Raw genomic sequence first — 22,226 nt, forward strand, 5'->3', positions numbered from 1 at the left:
CATCAGCAAAAAAAAAAAAAAAAAAACCCACTTCCACTTCACCCCTCTGTTCGTTCAAAATACCTGTCCAGCTGAGCCTTAAACTTATTTAGGCTATCAACCTCCACCACAAGGGATGGAAGTCTGTTCCACCAACCAACCACCCGCTGGCTAAAGGCAAATTTCTGCACGTCTATCCTACATCTGTCTTTGCTCAATTTGAATTTATGCCCTCTCAGGTGATTTTTCTGAGCTAGAGGAAGAATCCCATCAGCATTGAGCATGCTTAAACCATTCAAGGCTTTATACACCTCTATCAGATCACCTCGCTGGTGCCTAGTCTCCAGACACTGTAATTTGCAAAACTTAAGCCTTTCTTCGTAAGAGCACCCCTTTGTTCCATTCACTAATCTTGTTGCCCTTCTCTGTACTCGTTCCAGCAGCTCTACATCCTTCTTGAAATGAGGCCTCCAGACCTGTATACAGTACTCTAGGTGTGGCCTGACCATCGCCTTATACAATGGAATAATCACCTCCTTATCCCTGCTGGAAAAATTCCTGTATATCATTGACAATACTCCATGAGCTACTCTTGCAGCCCTTCTGCACTGCTCAGAGAACTTCATATCTGCCTGCACAACCACCCCCAAGTCCCTTTCATTCTCTACCACTGTCAGTGTAGTACCACAGAGTTGATACGTTGCTCTGGGGTTGCTGTTTCCCATGTGTAGTACTTTACATTTATCAATGTTAAACTTCATTTGCCACCTCTCAGCCCATCTGCTCAACCTTTCCAAATCCTGTTGCAGCAGCATAGTGTCAGTAGTGTCCTTGACAACCCTGCCAACCTTTGTATCGTCTGCAAACTTGGACGTTAAGCCCGATATACCATCATCAATATCATTTATAAATACAGAAAACAATAATGGACCCAACACTGAGCCCTGAGGGACTCCACTAATAACATCAGTCCACGATGAGCAGTGTCCATTGATTACCACTCTCTGTCTTCTCCCCCTCAACCACCCCTTTATCCATAGCAGCAATTTGCCTCCAATGTCACACTGCTCCAATTTGTGTAGCAGTCTTCCATGTGCAACAGTATCAAAAGCCTTTCTAAGATCCAAGTATATAATATCAAAGTTATTCCCTGCATCCAGTTCTTTTGTGACTGCATCATAGTATCCAATCAAATTGGTCAGGCAAGACTTCCCCTTAACAAAACCATGCTGTGTCTGAGCTATAACTGAAGTCTTGTCTAAATGATCCTGCAGTGCTTCTTTAACCAGTGCCTCCATTAATTTTCCTGGAACAGAAGTTAAGCTCACAGGTCTATAATTACTTGTGTCAGCCTTTGATCCTCCTTTGTGAATTGGGGTCACATTTGCACATTTCCAGTCTATGGGTACCTCCCCTGAGTCCAAGGAAGCTCTCATAATTATGGCTAAGGGTTTGCTTACTTCCTTTGCTGCCTCCTTTAATATAACTGGATAGATCCCATCCACCCCGGGTGCCTTTCTTGTGTTTATCTTCAACAGTTTCTCCTCCACTTTACTCCCAGTTATTTCAAGATTCTGTAGCTTACTGCTAGAGTTGAATACACCTCTGGCATTCCCCTCGCTGAATAACTCCTCATGTGTGAATGTCGATGCAAAATATTCATTTAGTTTGTTAGCTACCTGAGCAGGATCATCAACACTTGACCCATCAATATCAAGTGGACCAATCTGATTCACCCCCTTCCTTCTAGAGTTTACATAAGTAAAGAACTCTTTGCTGTTTTTCTTTGCATCCCTTGCCAAGGATTTCTCGTAATCTGCCTTCGCCTGCCTAACCTCCTTTGTAACTTGGTTGCATATCAACTTGTATCTATCATAGGCTTCTGTGTCATGTGTTAATTTGTATGTATCCCATGCATTTTTCTTCTCTGCCATATGCCTCATTAGTTCATCCGACATCCATTTTGGCCTAAACCTTGAACAATATTTCTTAGTTGGTATGTAAAGCCTAGTAGCTTCCAAGATAAGTTCTTTGAATGCTTCCCATTTTGAATTTGCTGTTGGTAACATCATCAGTTGGTCCCACTGTATAGAATTTAAATACTGTCTCAGTCCATCGTAGTCGCCTTTACGGAAGCAATAACCCTTCCCTTTACCCCTAATGGTAGTTACCTCTTTGAGTAAATCCCACTTCAGCACACTGTGATTACTGCCACCTAGTGGTTCATTTATCTGCAGATTCTTAATGCATGAAGAATCACTGCTGATAATCAAATCAAGAGTATTACTCCCTCTAGTTGCCTCCCGAACATGCTGATGTAGAAAACAATCATCCAATAAATCCACAAAAGTCCTGCTAGTGTGTGAGTAACCAGCCCCCAAATTCCAGTCAATATCTGGGAAATTAAAATCTCCCATTATAAGACACTCTGATTTACTGGCCCACTCTATTTCCCTGTACAGTTCCTTATTATACTCATCAGAGTCATTAGGCCTATAGCACACTCCTACTCTCAATTTTGATCTCCCAATGTTTATGTCACACCAAACTGACTCCACACTGCACTGTCCAGCGATGTCGACTGGCTTCACTTCCTTGGTTTTTATGTGTTTCTTAACTAATAACATAACCCCTCCTCCCTTCCTATCCTGTCTATCCTTTCTGTAGACGTTGTACTCCCCAAATTGCAGTTCTGCATCCCTTATATCTGTGTGACACCACATCTCTGATATCCCAACAATATCTGCCTTCGATGTTTTGAGCAATACCTCAAATTCATCAAATTTATTTACTAAACTCCTAGCATTGGTGTACACGCAAGTATACCTGCACCTGTTTCTATTCTTAGCTACCCTAACACAACCCATGTGTTTACTTGTACCGCAATGGCTCCCAGCAGTCTCTGAAATACCATGCATCTTGTTTTTCAGGCTTCTGCTCATTCTAATAGAAGCAGTGCAAGAATCTCTTTCACCTCTGCCAGTGGCTACTGTCAATCTATTGGTCTTTGTCTCCCCCCAAGCTAGCAGTTTTCCGACCCACCTAACACTGCCTCGATAGCATCAGCAAATATTCTTGCACCCTTTCTATTTAAGTGTATCCCATCCCTGTAGAAGCAATCTCTCCTGTTAACAAGTACAGTCCAGGCTGAAAAAAATTCTACCCCTTGAGCCTTGCACAATCTTTCCAGGGCCGAATTGATCGACAAGGCTCTCATCATATACTCCCTCCTATCGTGTCTGGGCAGAATTGCAGACACTTTCAAATTCAACCCTAATTCTCGGCTTTTGTTCAACAGTGACCTGTACTTGTTAAGTAATTCTGCCGGTCTCCTACTCTTAATATTATTAGTACCAACGTGTACAACTATATCACCTTTTGTGCCCTTAAAAGATGATATTCGCTCTACAACGTCATCAACCTTTGCCCCTGGCAGACATACCCTGGTCCTGTTCCACCTATCTCTTTTACAAAGCATGTTCCCCGTTTCCCTGACAATAGAGTCACCAACAACTACTAGTTCCTTCGGGACCAGCGCATTCTGCCTTAGGGGTTGTCTCTGTGTCACGCGATGCCCAAGTGCAAGCTCTGGCGTTGATGTGGGCAGCTGAGAGCTTGATGGGCCCCTCAATTTAGTTTCTTCGAGGGCATCCACCCTGTCCTTCAAGCTCTCATATAGGCCCACAAGAACGCCGAGTTGTTGCCTGATATCGATACACTCCTTGCATCGCGCACACACAAAGACCCCTCTTGGCAGTATCATGTCCCGTACCCAATTGCTCTGCAAACATCAAGCAAACAGTGCATTTTATAAGGCTGTGAGTCAGAGGACAACTGCCCCCCTCAGTTCTGCTCTGAGCCACAGCACTTCCATTAGCTTGAGCCTTTTGCTTTGCTGCTCTGGTCTGAGTCATGATTCTATTAATTTATTATGTTATGTTATTAATTATATTACGTTTGTAATCTAAGTCGTTATATGTATTTATTTAAACATACAATTTAACTGCTAACGAAGTTCAACTAACGCTATCTAGTACGGTATATAACCTACGGTATATCTAGTACGGTATCACAATGGCGGGAAAGTTACTAACGGTAACGGTAGTTACGAACACATGGAAACCCTTACCGATATTTTTACAAGGCCGAGTAAAGAATAAATACACCAAATTAATCAAAAAGACACAAAATAATGTTATACTACTAAATTTAAATCAAAAGTTTTAGAAAAACAATAATTTCAAATCAATAAATATGAAAAATCCACTTAGCGGCTTTGAACACGACCGTCACTAGTAGCCTCGTCAGCAGACTGACGAGGTGTATTTGTATATATATATAAATATATGTATGTATTTAATTAAATATTATGTAAATAAATGAAATAGGGTGAAAAAAGAAAAAGTTGTTTCTATGAAAGCTAAGTTGAATGTTATGGAAAGACTCAATAAAGGTGTGTAAAAAAATTGCTGTTTAATTAGGTGTGGATGAGGCAACCACAAAAAAAAAAAAAAAAAAAAAAATCAATAAAAATCTATAAGGTTTTTGTACTCAGTTTCACAAGGGTCCTTAAATTCTTACTTCACTTTAAAGAAACTAGAATTTGAGATAGTAAACAATGCATTATGGCTATGGTTTTTTTTCAAGAAAAACAATGGAGAACTTCAATCAGCAGACCCATAAAAGTAGCAATAAAGAAAAGGCTGTGGTATTTCATCAAAAGACTGATACTACAGAAAGTTTTACAGCAAGCAACAGATAGCTTGCTGTAAAACGTTACAAAACGTCAAATGTTACAAAAGTATTTGTAACATTTGACAAATTGAAGCTTCCAAAGACTTAAGAGTAAGAGGACATATAACAATGGATTCAACATTGTTTTCCAAAAAAATGCTAATGATCCGTTGGAAAATGAAATTATGGTTGATGCAGAAAAGCATACACACTGTGATGGAAACAATTGGATCTAAATATGTACGAGAGATTGAGTCAGATCCAAGCCAAAAATTTCTCATGCAGCAGATAAAAATGCTCTAGGTTCAATATTACATCATATTGAACAATACCTTATTCAACAGTTAATGATGTGATGTAAAAAAAAAAAACAGGTTAAGGGATTCTGCTGCAAACATTACATTTGAAAAATATTGATTTGATGAAAATGAATATACATGTACTCTTAAGGTATAATCTTTTATATCTTATACTCAGGTATACTTCCTGCTTTAACTTACTTTTTTTGATTAACTGACCAACTGCTAGTCCTGATCATGTCAGATAAAAGGCATTCTGCTATATTAATGATGCACATTATGTTAAATATATTCTTTCAAAGTAAATGTGCAGCATTATTTAACTAGAGAATTCTGTGAGGTGGCTATTATAACCCTGGTTGGAATTGTGAAACCCAAGGCAAGATAATCAGTCATTAACTGTATATCTGTGATGCGAAGTACAATTAGTATCTGTGAAGTACAGTTAGTGATTGATTATGTAATTTTTTTCCATCATTTTAATTTTTTATAATATTTTATCCTTCTATAATATCAGTCTGGTATTGATAATTTTAAATTGTCACGCCAAGGACGATTGGTTTACGTAGCCATTATTATCTAGTTTATGTAATACAGGCAACCCCTGTATAACAAGGTTTCACTCTAACACAATTGATAAATTGTGGCAATCCTTGCACAACATGGTACTTATATAACATTTCGCTCTAAGACGGTTAGAGAATTGTGGCAAACCTTGAATAACACAGTATTTTTGTGGGGAAGACCCTGCTATTATGTTGGATGAAATTTTTCAACATTTTCATTCTTTTCTGTGAATCTCTGCTGTTGATTCGCTAGTCGTTATGCAAAAAAAAAATAAAATAAAATAAAATTATTGGGAAATCCCCATGTTAGGTTCTGTGCTGTACTTGTGCTTGTTTGAGACAATAAAAAATTGTGAGTTTGAAGTGTGCAGTTCGTGACTTTTAAGGTATTTGTAAGGTTATTTTGGTTTTTATTTGATCATTTATAAATTTTTACCGGTATGTATTACTAAACTTTGTTCTTAAGAACCATACCGGAATAATTTATTTTTTGTGAATTAAATTCCAGCCCTAAATTATGCCTAAGTAAACTAAAAAAAACTACTGCTCAAAAAAAAACCTTTATTTTTCTATAATCAAAAGATACAAATTTTGGATTATTTAAAAAAGGGGGAAAGGTATCATACAAAGCAGATTTTGGTGGAAATGGCATCACAGGTAAACTAGATCAATTGAGAGGATGATAGCAGAGATGAAAATTCTTAAGTTCCAAATTTTACGCTAAAAAAGCATATGGGAAGGCATAAATCTAGCCGAGCAATTAGAATCTTATTTTTTGAATGCACAAAGTTCAAAAATGCTTAGCTCCATACTATGAAATTTACAAAGATCTAGCACGCAAGAGCAAACAAACTCAGATTACTAAATTTTTAGAGCGATACACGAAATCTAGATGCTGCAGAAGAAAGTTCAGAAGGTGAAGATATTTTGCAAGAGAAAACATTCTCATTTGATTGTGCTTAGCAGTGATGAAGAGGATTAAAATTAAATGAACATACATTATCTGACATATTATGTATCACAGTTTGTAAGATGGTTGTTCAGTTATTACTAAGAACCATACTGGAAATGGGGAACATGCTATGTAAAAAGGATAGGTGGAACAGGACCAGGGTATGTCTGCCAGGGGCAAAGGTTGATGACGTTGTAGAGCGAATATCATGTTTCAAGGGCACAAAAGGTGATATAGTTGTACACGTTGGCACTAATGATATTAAGAGTAGGAGACCGGCAGAATTACTCAACAAGTACAGGTCACTGTTGAAAAAAAGCCGAGAATTAGGGTTGCATTTGAAAGTGTCTGCAATTCTGCCCAGACACGATAGGAGGGAGTATATGATGAGAGCCTTGTCGATCAATTCGGCCCTGGAAAGATTGTGCAAGGCTCAAGGGGTAGAATTTTTTTCAGCCTGGACTGTACTTGTTAACAGGAGAGACTGCTTCTACAGGGATGGGATACACTTAAATAGAAAGGGTGCAAGAATATTTGCTGATGCTATCGAGGCAGTGTTAGGTGGGTCGGAAAACTGCTAGCTTGGGGGGATACAAAGACTAATAGTTTAACAGTAACCACAGGCAGAGGTGAAGGTGATTCTTGCACAACTTCTATTAGAATAAGAAGCGACCTGGAGCGAGGGGTGTTGGGGGTTTCAGGGACGGATGGCAGTCATCCTGGAATAGTTGGGTATATGGGATGTGTTAGGGTAACAAGGAATAGGCATAGGAGCATGTATGCTTGCATGTATACCAATGCTAGAAGTATAGTAAATAAATTTGATGAATTTGAAGTGTTGGTCAAGACATCAAAGGCGGATATTGTTGGGATAGCAGAGACGTGGTGTCACAAAGATATAAGGAATGCAGAACTGGAATTTGGGGAGTACAATGTGTACAGAAAGGATAGACAGGACAGAAAGGGAGGAGGTGTTATGCTGTTAATTAAGAAAAACATAAAATCAAAAGAAGTGCATCCAGTTGATATAGATGGACAGTGCACTGTTGAGTCAGTTTGGTGTGACATAAGCACTGCGAAAGCAAAAATAAGAGTAGGAGTGTGTTATAGGCCTAATGACTCGAATGAGTACAATGAACAATTGTACAGAGAAATAGAGTGGGTCAGTAAATCAGAATGTCTTATAATGGGGGATTTTAACTTCCCAGATATTGACTGGAACTTGTGGGTTGGTCACTCACACACTAGTCAGACTTTTGTGGATTTATTGGATGATTGTTTTCTGCAGCAGCATGTTCGAGAGGCAACCAGAGAAAGTAATACTCTTGATCTGGTTATCAGCAGTGATCATTCGTGTATTAAGAATTTGCAGATAAAGGAACCACTAGGTGGCAGTGATCACAGTGTGCTGAAGTGGGATTTACTCAAAGAGGTAACTACCGTCAGGGGTAAAGGAAAGGGTTTTTGCTTCCGTAAAGGGGAGTACAGTGGTCTCAGACAGTTTTTAAATTCTGTACAGTGGGATCAACTGACGATGTTACAAACAGTAAATTCTAAGTGGGAAGCATTCAAGGAATTAATCGTGGAAGCTACTAGACTTTTCATACCGATGAAGAAATATTGTTCAAGGTTTAGGCCTAAATGGTTATCAAATGAACTAATGAGACTCGTGTCAGAGAAGAAAAATGCATGGGATGCATATAAATTATCAGGCGACGCAGAAGCCTGTAGCAGATATAAGCTAGTCTGTAATCAGGTCACAAAGGAGGTTCGGCAGGCAAAGGCGGATTACGAGAAATCTTTGGCAAAAGATGCTAAGAAAAACAGCAAGGATTTCTTTACTTATATAAACTCTAAAAGGAAGGGGATGAATATGATTGGTCCACTTGACATCGATGGTTCGACTGTTGATGATCCTGCTCAGATAGCAAACAAACTGAATGAGTATTTTGCATCTACATTCACACGTGAGGAATTATTACAGTTTGAAAATGGAAGAAGGTTATCAAATTGTAGCAGTGTGCTTAATGATTTTGTAATAACTGAGAGCAAAGTGGAGGAGAAATTGTTGAAGTTAAACATAAGAAAGGCACCTGGGGTGGATGGGATCTATCCAGTTATATTAAAGGAGGCGGCAAAGCAACTAAGCAAACCCTTAGCCATAATTACGAGAGCATCCTTGGATTCAGGGGAGGTTCCCACGGACTGGAGATGTGCAAATGTATCCCCAATTCACAAAGGAGGTTCGAAGGGTGACACGAGTAATTACAGACCAGTTAGTTTAACTTCTGTTCCGGGTAAAATAATGGAGTCACTGGTTAAAGATGCATTGCAGGATCATCTAGACAAGACTGCAGCAATAATTCAGACACAGCATGGGTTTGTTAAGGGAAAGTCTTGTCTGACAAATTTGATTGGTTATTATGATGTGGTCACAAAGGAACTGGGTGCAAAAAATAATTTTGATATCATATACTTGGATTTCAGGAAAGCTTTTGACACTGTTGCGCATGGAAGACTACTGTACAAATTGGAGCAGAATGGTATTAAGGGTAAGTTGCTACAATGGATAAAAGGATGGTTAAGTGGGAGAAGACAGAGGGTGGTAATCAATGGGTGCTGCTCTTCGTGGACTAATGTTATTAGTGGAGTCCCACAGGGTTCGGTGTTGGGTCCACTGTTGTTTTGTATATTTATCAATGATATTGATGAAGGTATATCAGGCTTAATGTTGAAGTTTGCAGATGACACGAAGGTTGGCAGGGTTGTTAATGACAGTAATGGCAGTGTGCTACTGCAACAGGATCTAGATAATTTGGGCAGATGGGCTAAGAAGTGGCAACTGAAGTTTAACCTTGACAAATGCGAAGTACTGCATATGGGTAGAAGTAACCCCAGAGAAACGTACCAACTGTGTGGTACTACACTTAAGGTGGTAGAAAATGAAAAAGACCTGGGAGTAATTGTGCAGTCAGATATGAAGTTTTCTGAGCAATGTAGACAGGCTGCTAGGGCAGGTCATGGGGTTTTGTCAATGATATATAGGAATTTTGCTAGCAGGGAAAAGGAGGTGATTGTCCCTCTGTATAAGGCAATGGTCAGGCCACGCCTTGAGTACTGCGTACAGGTCTGGAGGCCTCATTTTAGGAAGGATGTAGATTTGCTTGAGCATGTACAGAGAAGAGCAACACGATTGGTGAGGGGAATGAAGGGATCCTCTTACCAAGAGAGGCTTAAGTTCTGCAAATTGCAGTGGCTGGAGACTTGGCACCTGCGCGGTGATCTGATTGAGGTCTATAAGGCCTTGAATGGGTTGAGCACGCTGAATTCTGATGGGATCCTCCCACTTGTTCAGAATACGAACCTACGGGGACATAAGTTCAAATTAAGAAAGGATAGATGTAGAATAGATGTGCGGAAATTTGCCTTTAGCCAGCGGGTGGTTAATTGCTGGAACAAACTTCCATCTGTCGTTGTGGAAGTTGATAGGTTAAATAAATTTAAGGAGGAACTGGACAGGCATTTGGAGGGTATTGTGTGATTTTTTTTTTTTTTTTGGCTGATGCTGCATAAGCTCCTACACTTGCTTTCTTGCATCAAGTGCCACTACTACTACTACTACTATTTTTAATAAAAATCAAGTTTCCAATAGTTATTAAAAAATGGTGTATTTTTGTTAGCATTCAGAACGTACCCCCCCTTTTTGTACTGGTTCATAGTCCCGTATAAGACGGTTTCGCATTACACAAGATTTTATAGGAACCTAACTACCGTGTTATATGAGAGTCACCTGTATTACAGGTAATGGGTAACTAAAAATTATAGAAATGGCTGACAGCAGGGCTTTTTCCCAGTACGAATGCAAGTTGTAAACTTGTAAAAATAAAGATTTATATATTTAAAATAAAAATATATATACATATATAAATTTATTAAATTCATAATACTACCATTAATTTAGTAATATGAATATAGCCTTAATTTTCACATTTGACATCGTTATTAAAAAAAAATCCACTTCTCCTTACTCCCTCATTCTGGAAACATTTTTTCCAAAAAAACTTTGACTATGAATGTAGAGAAATTGTCATGGTAGATGTCAAAGAAACAAAAACATATTTGCTACAACTTTTTAGTCAGGTAAAAGAAATACACTATTTTTGAAAAGGTTTAATTTATTACATGATAAGAGAACCGAACAACACTATTTAAAAAGAAACTGAAGGCATCTGCAATCATTGCCAAACTGGGTTTTGACTTTTTCCATAAAGCAGCTTTGTTTGAGTTAATTTTCTCCCTTTACACACTCAACATGCACAATATGAATAAATTATCATCGGATATAATTGATCTTAACCATGTTTCAACTTGGGGGAGGGCTACTTAATGGCTGGCACCCCCCCCCCCCCACATCCATGATTTCAATGCACTGTCAAATACTAAATTATCAGTGCTCTAACAATGTATTCAAAACATGAAGTATCACTTGAAATTTTCCCATTAATTTCTTTCCAGGTTTAATGGTCGATCAAAGGAAGGCAAGTGCCCTCCCTCCCTTTACTGTGGGCACCCATGATTACAATGCACTGTTAAATATTAAATTATCACTGCTCTAGCAAGGTATTCAAAATATATAAATTATGCCTTGAGATTTCCCCATTAATTTCCTCCCAGGTTCAATGGTCAATCACAATGTGATCACTAAGCAACTGAATAACAACATACATAACAAACAATAAAAATATAGAGTAAGATTTGTTAATTTCTTTGAAATTCAACAGATAAAACAATTAATTGGAATAATATATTTCCTTTGCAGGAGAAGATAACTAATATAAAGCAAACACTGGCCATTCACATCAAGCAATAATAAAAACCTTTTTGTCTTTAATGGAAGTATAAGCCAAAATGTCTTAATTTAAAGTTACTAAAATTTTTAGTTTCTGTTCTTGTTGGTATATGAACAATTACCAGGAACTTTTTTGAACTTTAATTGCAGATTTTTTTTTGGCAATTTCTTTCTTTCTTTCTTCTTACACTCAAAAGAAATAGACAAATTGGCTTACTTTATCCTTATTGAAGAAATTATCAGTGGCTGTGCATGTATATGATAGTGGAATATATTTTCAGATCTTTATTATGTGCAATAAACCTATTCTTAGGAGAGACTAAAACTTATTTCATATTCATTAGTAGGAATTCATCATACCAAAAAGTATAATCTTGTACATATTCCAAATGAAAAATAAAACCAAAATCTACTTTTAAACCAACTCTGTGAAGCACAACTTCATTGACCAAACTTCAGAACTGTTCAGCAGTCACTAAACATGACAATAATATCAGCTCCTTCTCACTATAAGTATCTAACTTCTAAAAAGAAACCCAACTTTTTTTATTCTGCATTACATTAAAATAGTTCCTGTTGCCAACTATAACTTTCTTTGAAACAAGACAGCAACACATTCCTCTGATGACATTTCTTCTGGAAAACACATGCTTAACCAGTCATGTGAACAGCACTTCCTTTAGTTTAGACAGTCATTAAATATTTTTCTGAGCACAGCATAGTTTACAATTAGCTGAAAGTGAAGAAAGTATTTACAGGCCTTTTTTTATTTTCCCATATATGTAAATATCCAGGTAATCAAACATCAGTAACTTACAACATAAATAATAATCCCAACACAGGTAAGTACAACTTTAGTAAATGTAATTACATTTCCGTTTGCTTCAGTTATTATAGAGACAGTTAACATGTCTCACAAATACAGTTGTTTTTTGGTCTAACATCTAAATACACGTGAAACACAACTTGTTTACCATACACAAACTTAAAAAAGATTAATCAGAAATATACATAAAACAGAAAATAAGATTTGAACTTCCTTTTTAAACTTAATCATTTTAAAATACGTTGAGGATTCCACAGGTACTACGTTGTGTTATAATTATAATTTTATGCCTATTTACCGATATGCTCTTTGGCTATCATATAAATAATTTTTTCCTTTTGTAATTTTTTTGTTGGATATTTTTTCTGTTATATTTAATAGTCTTTGAAGAATTCATGCTAAAGTCTTTCATTACTTTATGGTAATGATGTTTTTAGAAACTAACTGGATGGAAGGAAACTTTATATAGACAGAGAAATAATATTATATGCAGTTAGAGTGGGAATAATGCTGTGTGTTTATTCTTTTTCAGAAATTCTCTGATTACATTCTGTTTAATTTTTAAATATACTTAAAATTTTTAATACATATATTCAAACTTGTTATACTTTTTAGGAAATGAAGTTGTATTTTCATTAGAAACAGCATCAGATTATGTTAAGGATGAAAAGGCAAATTTTTTTGGGTTTCGTTGTCAAGCTGTAGGATTTGAATGTCCACAATTTAGTGGTTCTGGGTTAGGTTCATGGGAAGGTTTGAGGCATTTGGAACGTGAATTGGCCTACCTCGGTGGTATGTGTGCTGCATCACTGATGAGAAGGGATCTTTTACTTCCACCTGGTATGTAAATATTTAAATTTAATCTAATAAAGCTCTTCTATATCAATAACAAAATATACAATGTGTAGGCAACCTTTGATTATCTGCTGGGCAAATGAAACTTATAAATTGCCACTATTTGGTTATATATTCTTTATTATATTTTTATGTATATATTCTTGTTAACAAGAATTTTTTAACTTAACAGTAGTTAATAAAACTGTTTATTAGGAATGTTTTTTTCACAATTGAAACAAATAGTTAGCATAAATGAATAGAAATATATTAGATCATGATAGAAAATTATTATAATAATACAAGAAATAAATTATTGTATTGATGCAATTTTTGGACTTTTTGTGTTTATGTATTGGAAACATTTTCACAAGTGGCGCCTCCGTAGCCAGGTGGGAAGGAGCAGCAGTGCATAGCACACGCTTCTTGATTAGACCGGGGTTCGAGCCCGTCACAACCAAATACGGAGGATGCGGAAAGGTCAGGGAATGACCACCGCATATCCCTGGAGCAATATGGCCTTAGTTGCTAATGCTCCTAAAAAATTTTTTTTTCACAAGTATATCACTAAATATTCTGGAAAAGACATATGAGTCGTATAATCCTAGAAGGGTTAAATGTATAATTCTAGAAGTTCTATGTAAAAGTGCTAAGTGAAGGACACTTAATTCCACATAAGTTGTGAGCAGCAGTTGTTATTTTATTGGATGCAGAAATATTTTGCGCATGCACTTTTAGTTCTTTAAAACTACTGAGCAAGTGAAATTAGCTCTATACTCTACCACTGACAATCCTGCTCTTTTGTGTAAGCATTTTGACTCTGACTTTGGGGTTCACTATCAAGTCTTTGTTAAGTAAAGTGGTGTCTCTTTCAGCAACTGTCTCCCAATGTCTGAATTAAACTAATTTGGACATTGAGAGATATAATTGCGCTGTGCAAGGCATGCCAGTTTACTTAATAAAGACAGCAATAGAGCAGAATTGTCAACACAGCTTAATACATAGAGTGGACACAGTAAACTGACATTGCTAACAATTTATGTGGAGTTTAAATCCCTTTAAGTGTCTTGAATTTTTTATTTTTAGTATCAGTACAGCCGAATGATGCAAGGAAGCAGAACTTTTTCTTCATCAGCCAAAAGTAAATAAATCAAATAATATTAAACATTCAAATAAAACAGAATACTCATACTAATTCTATTCACACAGGGTAATCATCCAATTCTGCTTTAAACTTAGACTCACCTACCTCCACTATATTTGAAGGCAAACTATTCCAGTGTTTGACAACCTGCTGCCATATATAAATTTTGTGAGATCCAATCTTTTGTTATTTCCTGAGATTTTATGTTTATGTCCCTTAGTTCATGTTTCACTCATGAGGGCGATTAAACCTTCCTCATTCATTTTACTCAATCCTTTCAGTGCCTTATACACTTCAGTCAGATCTCCCCATAGATGTCTTGTTGTTAAAGTTTGCAGTAAATCCCTTCTTTAAGCTGTTCTTCATGTGTGCATTGCTTTTCACTCATCGCCAGTCTGGTTGCCTTCTCTGAATCCTCTCCAGAAGCTCAGTTACTCATTTTGGAAAGGATGTAGAGCTGCTGGAATGAGCACAGAGAAGGGCAGTGAGATTGGTGCGGACACTCTTACCAACAGAGGCTTCAATTCTGCAAATTACAGCAGTTGGAGACTAGGCACTTGTGAGGTGATTTGATTGAAGTGTTTAAGGCTTTGAATGGATTGAACCAACTCAATGCTGATGGGATTCTTCCTCTTGCTCAGACTACAACACACATGAAGAGGCACAAATTTGCAGAATAGGTGTGCGGAAGTTTGCCTTTAGCTAGCAGATAGTTGATTGCTGTAACAAGCTTCTATCTGTTGTATTGGAAGTTGATAGCGTAAATAAATTCAAGGAAGAACTAGACAAACTATTGGAGGGAATGAATAGGTGAAATGGAAGGTCTCTCCCCTTCCACCCCCTTTTTTTGCTGATGTTGTATAAGTTTGCTATCTTGGTCATTTGCCACTACTAATGTTAATGTGTTTTTTTGGTGCAATCTCTAGACCTGATACAGTATTCCAAATGCAGTCTATTAGTTGCCATCACCTTGAAAAGAGGCGCCTCCATAGCCAGGTGGGAAGAAGCAGCAGTGCGTAGCACACGCTTCTTGATTAGACCAGGGTTCGAGCCCGTCACCACCAAATACGGAGGATGCGGAAAGGTCAAGGGAATGACCACCACATATTCCTGGAGCAATATGGCCTTAGTTGCTAATGCTCCTAAAAACCAAATAACAAACAAACCTTGAAAAGAGAAATGATGACTTCCTCCCTAATAGCAAAGGCCCTATAAATTATAGACAGGACACCATACCTTCCTAGCCACCTGTTTATATTGCACAGAAAACTTAATCTCGGGTTGAATTATAATACCTAAAGCTTTTTCACTCTCCCCTTAGCTTATATGTGACTCCACGATTTATGTTCCCCAAATGCATGACCTTTAGAAGCGTTCAACTTTAGTTGTCATTTTCCAGACTAATATATGCAAGTGTTTGAAGCAAAGTGGTCTGGCTCAGATTGTTAACTACCCTTTCTCCCTACTGATCCCCTTGACGTGGGCACCTGTACGTGGTGAGGGGACCTCCCAGTGATGCTGCTGGGTTTCCAGATTAGCATCACTGGGATCCAACGCCCATACCTTGGTTCCAGGGTTACATCTTTGGAATCCGGCGTGTGCAGCCGTGCGCCGCGACCCGTGGAAGCGGAAAGGGGGATCCTGGTGGTTGAGGGGCCCAGCCTTAATACACCACTTTGGCCCCTGCTTCGACAAGACGGGCGGTCCCGGACCGGCTCGACTGGGATCAATCGGCGGGTGGTTCTATACTGCTAGGGTCAACTGCGTTCCAATAAGTCTCCCTCCCTTTGGTCCTGGGACGGGATAAAGACTTATTGGTAACGTGGGTATGGTGTTCTAAGCGAACTCGGCGTCCCATTCGTGTACGCAGTACCTGCTAGTTCACGAGTGGGCGCCCCCTCGTAGGGCTCCGTGGTGGGTGAGGTACTTAGGCATCAGACATTTTTTCTTTACTCTCATGAGTAATTTAAATCCTTCTTCTGGGGCCCCAACAAGGCCCCTACCTAATCGATCATCAGAAGATAATGACACCAATTCTGCTAAAAGAGCCAGAACTGAGGAGAAAACGCCATCTGTGACACCGCTTTTCCTCATTCTCCATTCCACCGGAGAGCAGTCAGTTGGGAAAATGTCACCTTTCTTTATCCAGAAAGGATTAGAAGGGATGGCAGGTTCACCTAAATCGGTAAAACGGCTGCGTTCTGGAGATATTTTAGTTGAAGCATCAAATACAAAGCATGCTGAAAAAATTTTGAATTCCACATCTTTAGGGGGAATACCCATTATCGTAACCCCTCATAAAACTCTGAACTCGTCACGAGGTGTCATATCAGAGTGGGATCTTCTTCACGTTTCTGAAGAAGAGATCTGCTCTGAATTGAAAGAGCAAGGAGTGACAGCTGTGAAGCGAATATCTATGCGTAAGGATGGGAATCTTGTCCCTACCCGAGTTCTCATCCTAACATTCAACACCCCACGGCCTCCAAGTTCCGTCAAGGCAGGTTACTTAAACTGCCCAGTGAGGATTTACGTTCCCAACCCACTGAGGTGTTTTAAATGTCAGAAGTACGGCCACTCACAAACAGCTTGTCGTGGTAACCCTGCCTGTGCTCGATGTGGTGCTAAAGATCACGAGAGCAAGGAATGTATAGCTCCTAAGCCAAATTGTACTAACTGCCAAGGAGAGCACCCTGCATACTCTCGAGCATGCCAGCGGTGGAAGGATGAAAAGGAAATTCAAAAATTAAAAACGGAGCTGAACATATCCTACCCAGAGGCCAGAAAACGCATCCAACCAGTAAATAGCGGGAAGCCTTCGTACGCCCAGAAAGTTTCTGGTAAAATTACGATTGGGACCCAAACTGATATGACTGTTCCCCCAAGGGACTCTTTTACTCCCATCGCCCGCTATTTATTGAGTTCACTAAAGCCCACCCAAAAATCGAAATCAGCTGCCACTGCAATATCGGTACCTCCCAATGCTCCAGCATTAACAACAGGGAGCACTAAATTAACATCACAGAAAAGTGAACTGCGCACTTCAGGGCAAGAAATAATGGATGTCACGACCAAGGAGGTACATGATGAGTCAGTCTTGGAACTCTTTGCGGAGGAAGAAATGGACACAGGACAGCGTCCATACTTCCCGAGGAAAGATAAATCCAAGTCTGACAAAATTAAGCCCTCAGCACCTCGGAAGCCGCCTGATGGACCCACCAAGCCAAAATAATGGCTAAATTCCTACAATGGAATTGTCGTGGATTCCGGCGAAATACTGATGACATCAAGGCCCTCCTGCAAAAGCACGAGCCAGTTTGCTTTTGCTTGCAGGAGACTTACCTAAAGGCAAATGATGATCCCACAATGCATAACATCACAATCTTTCGTAAGGATAGAAGTGCGGATGGTCCTGCTCATGGAGGAGTGGCTATCCTTGTGGGCAACCAGACCCCAGTGCAGCCTTTGCTAATTACAACCAGCATAGAGGCTGTTGCAATTCGCCTTACAGTGGGATTTCTATTAACGGTCTGCTCTATTTATTTGCCACCTGGGACTGATATCTCCCAGGAAGACCTTGATGATCTTGTAACGCAGTTGCCTCCCCCTTTCTTACTTCTTGGGGATTTTAATGGACATAACACCCTGTGGGGTAGTGCTAACATCACTGGAAGAGGACGGGTCATAGAGCGTATGCTCAATGACAATGACCTTTCCCTTCTCAATACTGGAACAAACACCTTCTTCCACATGCCTACCCGTACTTTTTCTGCCATTGATCTCTCTATCTGCTCCCCTTCTCTACTCCCTTCACTCACTTGGGAAGTGGAGGAGAATCCATATGGAAGTGATCACTTCCCTGTGTTAACCTTGTTACACAGTGGGAGACCATGTCATCCTTTTAGGTTACCACGGTGGAAGTTTGATCAGGCTGACTGGAATGCCTTCCAACATCAGGCAATTTTTGACCTCAGTACAGTCAGTCAAGAGCCTATCAATGACGCAGTAACGTACATCACAGAAATCATTGTCCAAGCAGCTGCGAATGCTGTTCCAAAAACATCTGCCCGGTTTCCACCATTTCCCAAACCTTGGTGGAATTCACAATGCACAGTAGCAAAAAAGGCTCAAAATAAAGCGTGGGGGATATTCCGCCGATATCCTACCACGAACAATCTTATAGCCTTTAAACGCGCACGAGCCAAAGCACGTTACATCCGCCGTCAGAGTCAAAAGGAATCGTGGATCCGTTTTACATCATCAATTACTCAGTCCACTAGTACTAAGGTGGTCTGGGATAAAATTCGGAAAATGAAGGGGAAATACACGGCACATCCCTCATCGGTCCTTGATTATAATGGATGTACTATTGCAGACTCTACTGCAATAGCCAATGCTCTTGGGGAAACATTTTCTAACATCTCTGCAATATCATCTTACTCCCCAGAGTTTCTGGTCACAAAGCGCAATACTGAAAAACAGGCCCTTAAATTCACATCGAAGGGTTCCCACCCATACAATGGGCCATTTAATATCCATGAGCTGAAAACAGCAGTCGCCCGTACAAAGGCTACCGCTGTTGGAACAGACAATATCCATTATGAAATGATCAAACATCTTTCATCAGAATCCATGGACCGTTTGCTCTTCCTGTACAACAGAATCTTCCTTGAAGAGCACTTTCCGGATACCTGGCGCAAGGCAACTATTCTTGCTTTTGCTAAGCCAGGAAAGGATCCTAAATGTCCAAAAAACTATCGTCCTATTGCTCTGACCAGCTGTCTGTGCAAAATATTGGAGAGAATGGTCAATGCTCGTCTGTTATGGTATTTAGAATCGAACGACCTTCTCTCCCGCTTTCAGTGCGGCCTCCGAAGAAACAGGTCCACACTGGACCACTTAATGGACTGGAAACATCTATCCGAGATGCTTTCCTTAAAAGAGAACATTTGGTGTCCATCTTCTTTGACATGGAAAAAGCGTACGACAGAACTTGGAGATTTGGTATTTTAAAAGACCTTTACAACCTCGGTCTAAGAGGTCACCTTCCCATTTTCATTAAAAATTTTTTATCCTCTCGTTATTTCCAAGTTCGTGTAGGATCCTCCCTTTCGCGGCCTTTTTGCCAAGAGGAGGGGGTACCACAAGGATCTGTCTTAAGTGTTACGCTTTTTGCCATTAAAATAAATTCTATTTCTGAACAACTTCCTCCAACTATAAACAGTGCACTCTACGTCGATGACTTCAGCATATTTTCTCAATCATGCAATATGAGGGTTATTGAGAGACAACTGCAACAAGCTATTGACCGTCTTAGCTCCTGGGCTACGGCCAATGGTTTCAGGTTCTCACCGGAGAAGACCGTTTGCGTACATTTCTGTCGCAAACGTAACCTCCACCCTGAGCCTGAATTACGACTTGGACAAAGCACCATTCCAGTTGTATCAGAGGCGAAATTCCTGGGACTCATTTTTGACAAAAAGCTGACATTCGTCCAACACATTCGTCAGCTTCGAACAAAGTGCACGAGAGGGCTTAACATCCTCCGCTCTCTCTCTTCTACCTCTTGGGGTGCAGACCGATGCACTCTCCTACGTCTGTACCGTGCACTTGTACGCTCAAAATTAGATTATGGGTCTCAGGTGTATGCATCTGCCAGAAATAGCGCTGTTCGTTGGCTTGACCCCGTCCATCATCAAGCCATCCGCATTGCTACCGGTGCTTTTAGAACTTCGCCTGTCCAAAGTCTGTATGCCGAAGCAAATGAACCATCTTTGTGGCTTCGGCGAATGCAGTTGTCTCTGCAATATGCCTTCAAGCTGAAGTCCCTGCCGGACCACCCCACGTGGACATCCGTTTTCGAGCCACGATGGGAAAATCTTTATAACACACGACGCACTGCCAATCGGCCATTCGGCATTCGTGTTCAAGAGCTACTCAATGAGCTTAACATCTCGGTAGACAAGGTTGCTCGATCACCAAAGGAGTCCCTTCCACCCTGGCATGCACAAACCCCAACATGTGACTTCTCGCTCAAACTTGCGACGAAGTCTAGTACTCCGCCCTCTGTCTACTTTCAGCTCTATTCACAACACCGTGCAGAACATTCTGACTTCTTGCCAGTTTACACAGACGGCTCGAAGTCAGAATCATATGTAGGATCTGCTGCTGTTTTTCCAGATAAAACCATATCAGAGCAGATACCTGTTAACTGCAGCATTTACACTGCAGAGCTTCATGCCATAGAGTTAGCTCTAGATCACATTGGAAAACACCGTTACCAACGGTGTATTATATATGCCGATTCAATGAGTGCACTACAGGCTTTATCAGCGATGTCACACACCAATCATCCAACCCTGTCCCGAATTCAGCAGATAATATACAGCCTCGATGCAAGCGGATTCGATATCCGCTTCTGCTGGATCCCCAGTCACATCGGGATTAGAGGAAATGATTTGGCTGACACTGCAGCCAAATCGACAGCCCTGACGGATAATCTTGACCTGTTAGTCCCCTATACAGACTACAGGCAAGTGATCCGTAGTAACCTGCAATCTCAGTGGCAAGATTCGTGGCATCGACTGATTACTTCAAACAAACTATGTCGAATTAAGCCTGTGATCCATCCTTGGCGGTCCAGCTTGCGCAGGGATCGCAAAGAGGAAGTTGTTCTTGCTCGGCTCCGCATAGGACACTGTTATTTGACACACTCCTTTTTGCTGAGGGCTGATGACCCTCCTATGTGTGAGCAATGCGACACCGTTTTAACCGTCGAACACATTTTATGTGATTGTTCCAGTTTTATAAATGCTCGTTTTACTGCTTTTACCCATCTGACTGATCCGTATACACTCAGTCAGATTTTAAATGACAACGACAATGTGTCAGCAGTTTTTCAATTTTTAAAGTCGATCAATTTGTATACAGTCATATGAAATAAACAATTTGCTTTTGTCATTGTACTGATTTTATGACTGTATGCACCTTAAGACGAAGTAGCTTTTTTACAAGTTACCAGTCTTACCTTTTTATATTTTAACCTTTTCCTGGCGCACTATAACCCTGCTGTTTTTGCGCCACAAAAAATCAAAAATCAAATCAAATCAAATCAACCCTACTGATCCGCAGCAAACTTTGAGAGATTACCCTGGATACCCTCATCAATATGGATACTGTCATCAATATCATTTATGAAAATTAAAAATAGGCAATTCTAAAGGTATTGAATTTTACTTAATGTTTAGTAGTAAATTTATTCAGTATCTTTAGAATTGTGGAATGGTTGTTATGGATATTATAAGTTGTTTTGGAGATTATGGTATGTCAGCATTATTTCTGTATTTGATTTTAGATATATTTAATTCTGAATGAGCTATAATAGATCATTGATGTGGAAATTACATGGGAGGATATATGACAGAAAAAAACAAAACAAAACAAAAAAAGTGTCTTTCAGACATACACTATATGATTCACAGAAAGTTAAAATTTTATTCTGGAATTAAAGACTTAGCACAATTTTTTTTTTGTTGTGTTGCCAAAAATCATGTGAAAGGGTTCACAGGCCATTGTTTACCCATCTCTGATGTAAAAATATATATAAGAAATCACCAAGATATCAGTTATAATGTTAGTTTTCTATGATGACTGACATATAGCAAGTTCCGATACAAAATTTTATTTTATTTTTTATTTTAAACGATACTTTATTTTACAGTTTTTTTGTTTGTTTTGGAAGTCTTTATTTTCTGATTTTGCTACTGATTTGGTTTCACTGATGCATTCAATTTTGAACTTGTTAAACTGTTAATGTGTGTTGCATCAATTTGAGATACCACAAAGGCTAAGAATAGCAGTCAACAAAACAACTCAATGATTGTTTCATTCTGTCTGTTTCTCTTCAGAACAACAGAATCTCATTGTTTCAACAGCCTAGCAGAAGTAGGATGATGTGGCCTGTATATGGTAATGTAGTTTAATAATTGTAAAGTACTTTTATAGTTTCATCCATAGAAAAAGGCCCCGGGTGCCAAGCGATTGACT

The 22,226-nt window shown here is 39.3% G+C and overlaps 1 protein-coding gene across 4 annotated transcripts in view; it reads left to right on the forward strand.

The window, feature by feature from the left end:
* hiw (MYC binding protein highwire) overlaps nt 1-22,226 on the forward strand; it is a 1,043,263-nt gene that overhangs the window by 565,134 nt on the left and 455,903 nt on the right. For all 4 annotated transcript variants that reach the window (XM_090372846.1, XM_090372865.1, XM_090372875.1 and 1 more), the window contains exon 43: nt 12,821-13,045. In XM_090372846.1, the coding sequence (XP_090228972.1) occupies nt 12,821-13,045 (225 nt within the window). The remainder of the gene's footprint in view (nt 1-12,820; nt 13,046-22,226) is intronic.

This window comes from Mastigoproctus giganteus, chromosome 1 (assembly GCF_048544385.1).
Source record: "Mastigoproctus giganteus isolate SK-2022 chromosome 1, ASM4854438v1, whole genome shotgun sequence".
NCBI lineage: Eukaryota > Metazoa > Arthropoda > Arachnida > Uropygi > Thelyphonidae > Mastigoproctus > Mastigoproctus giganteus.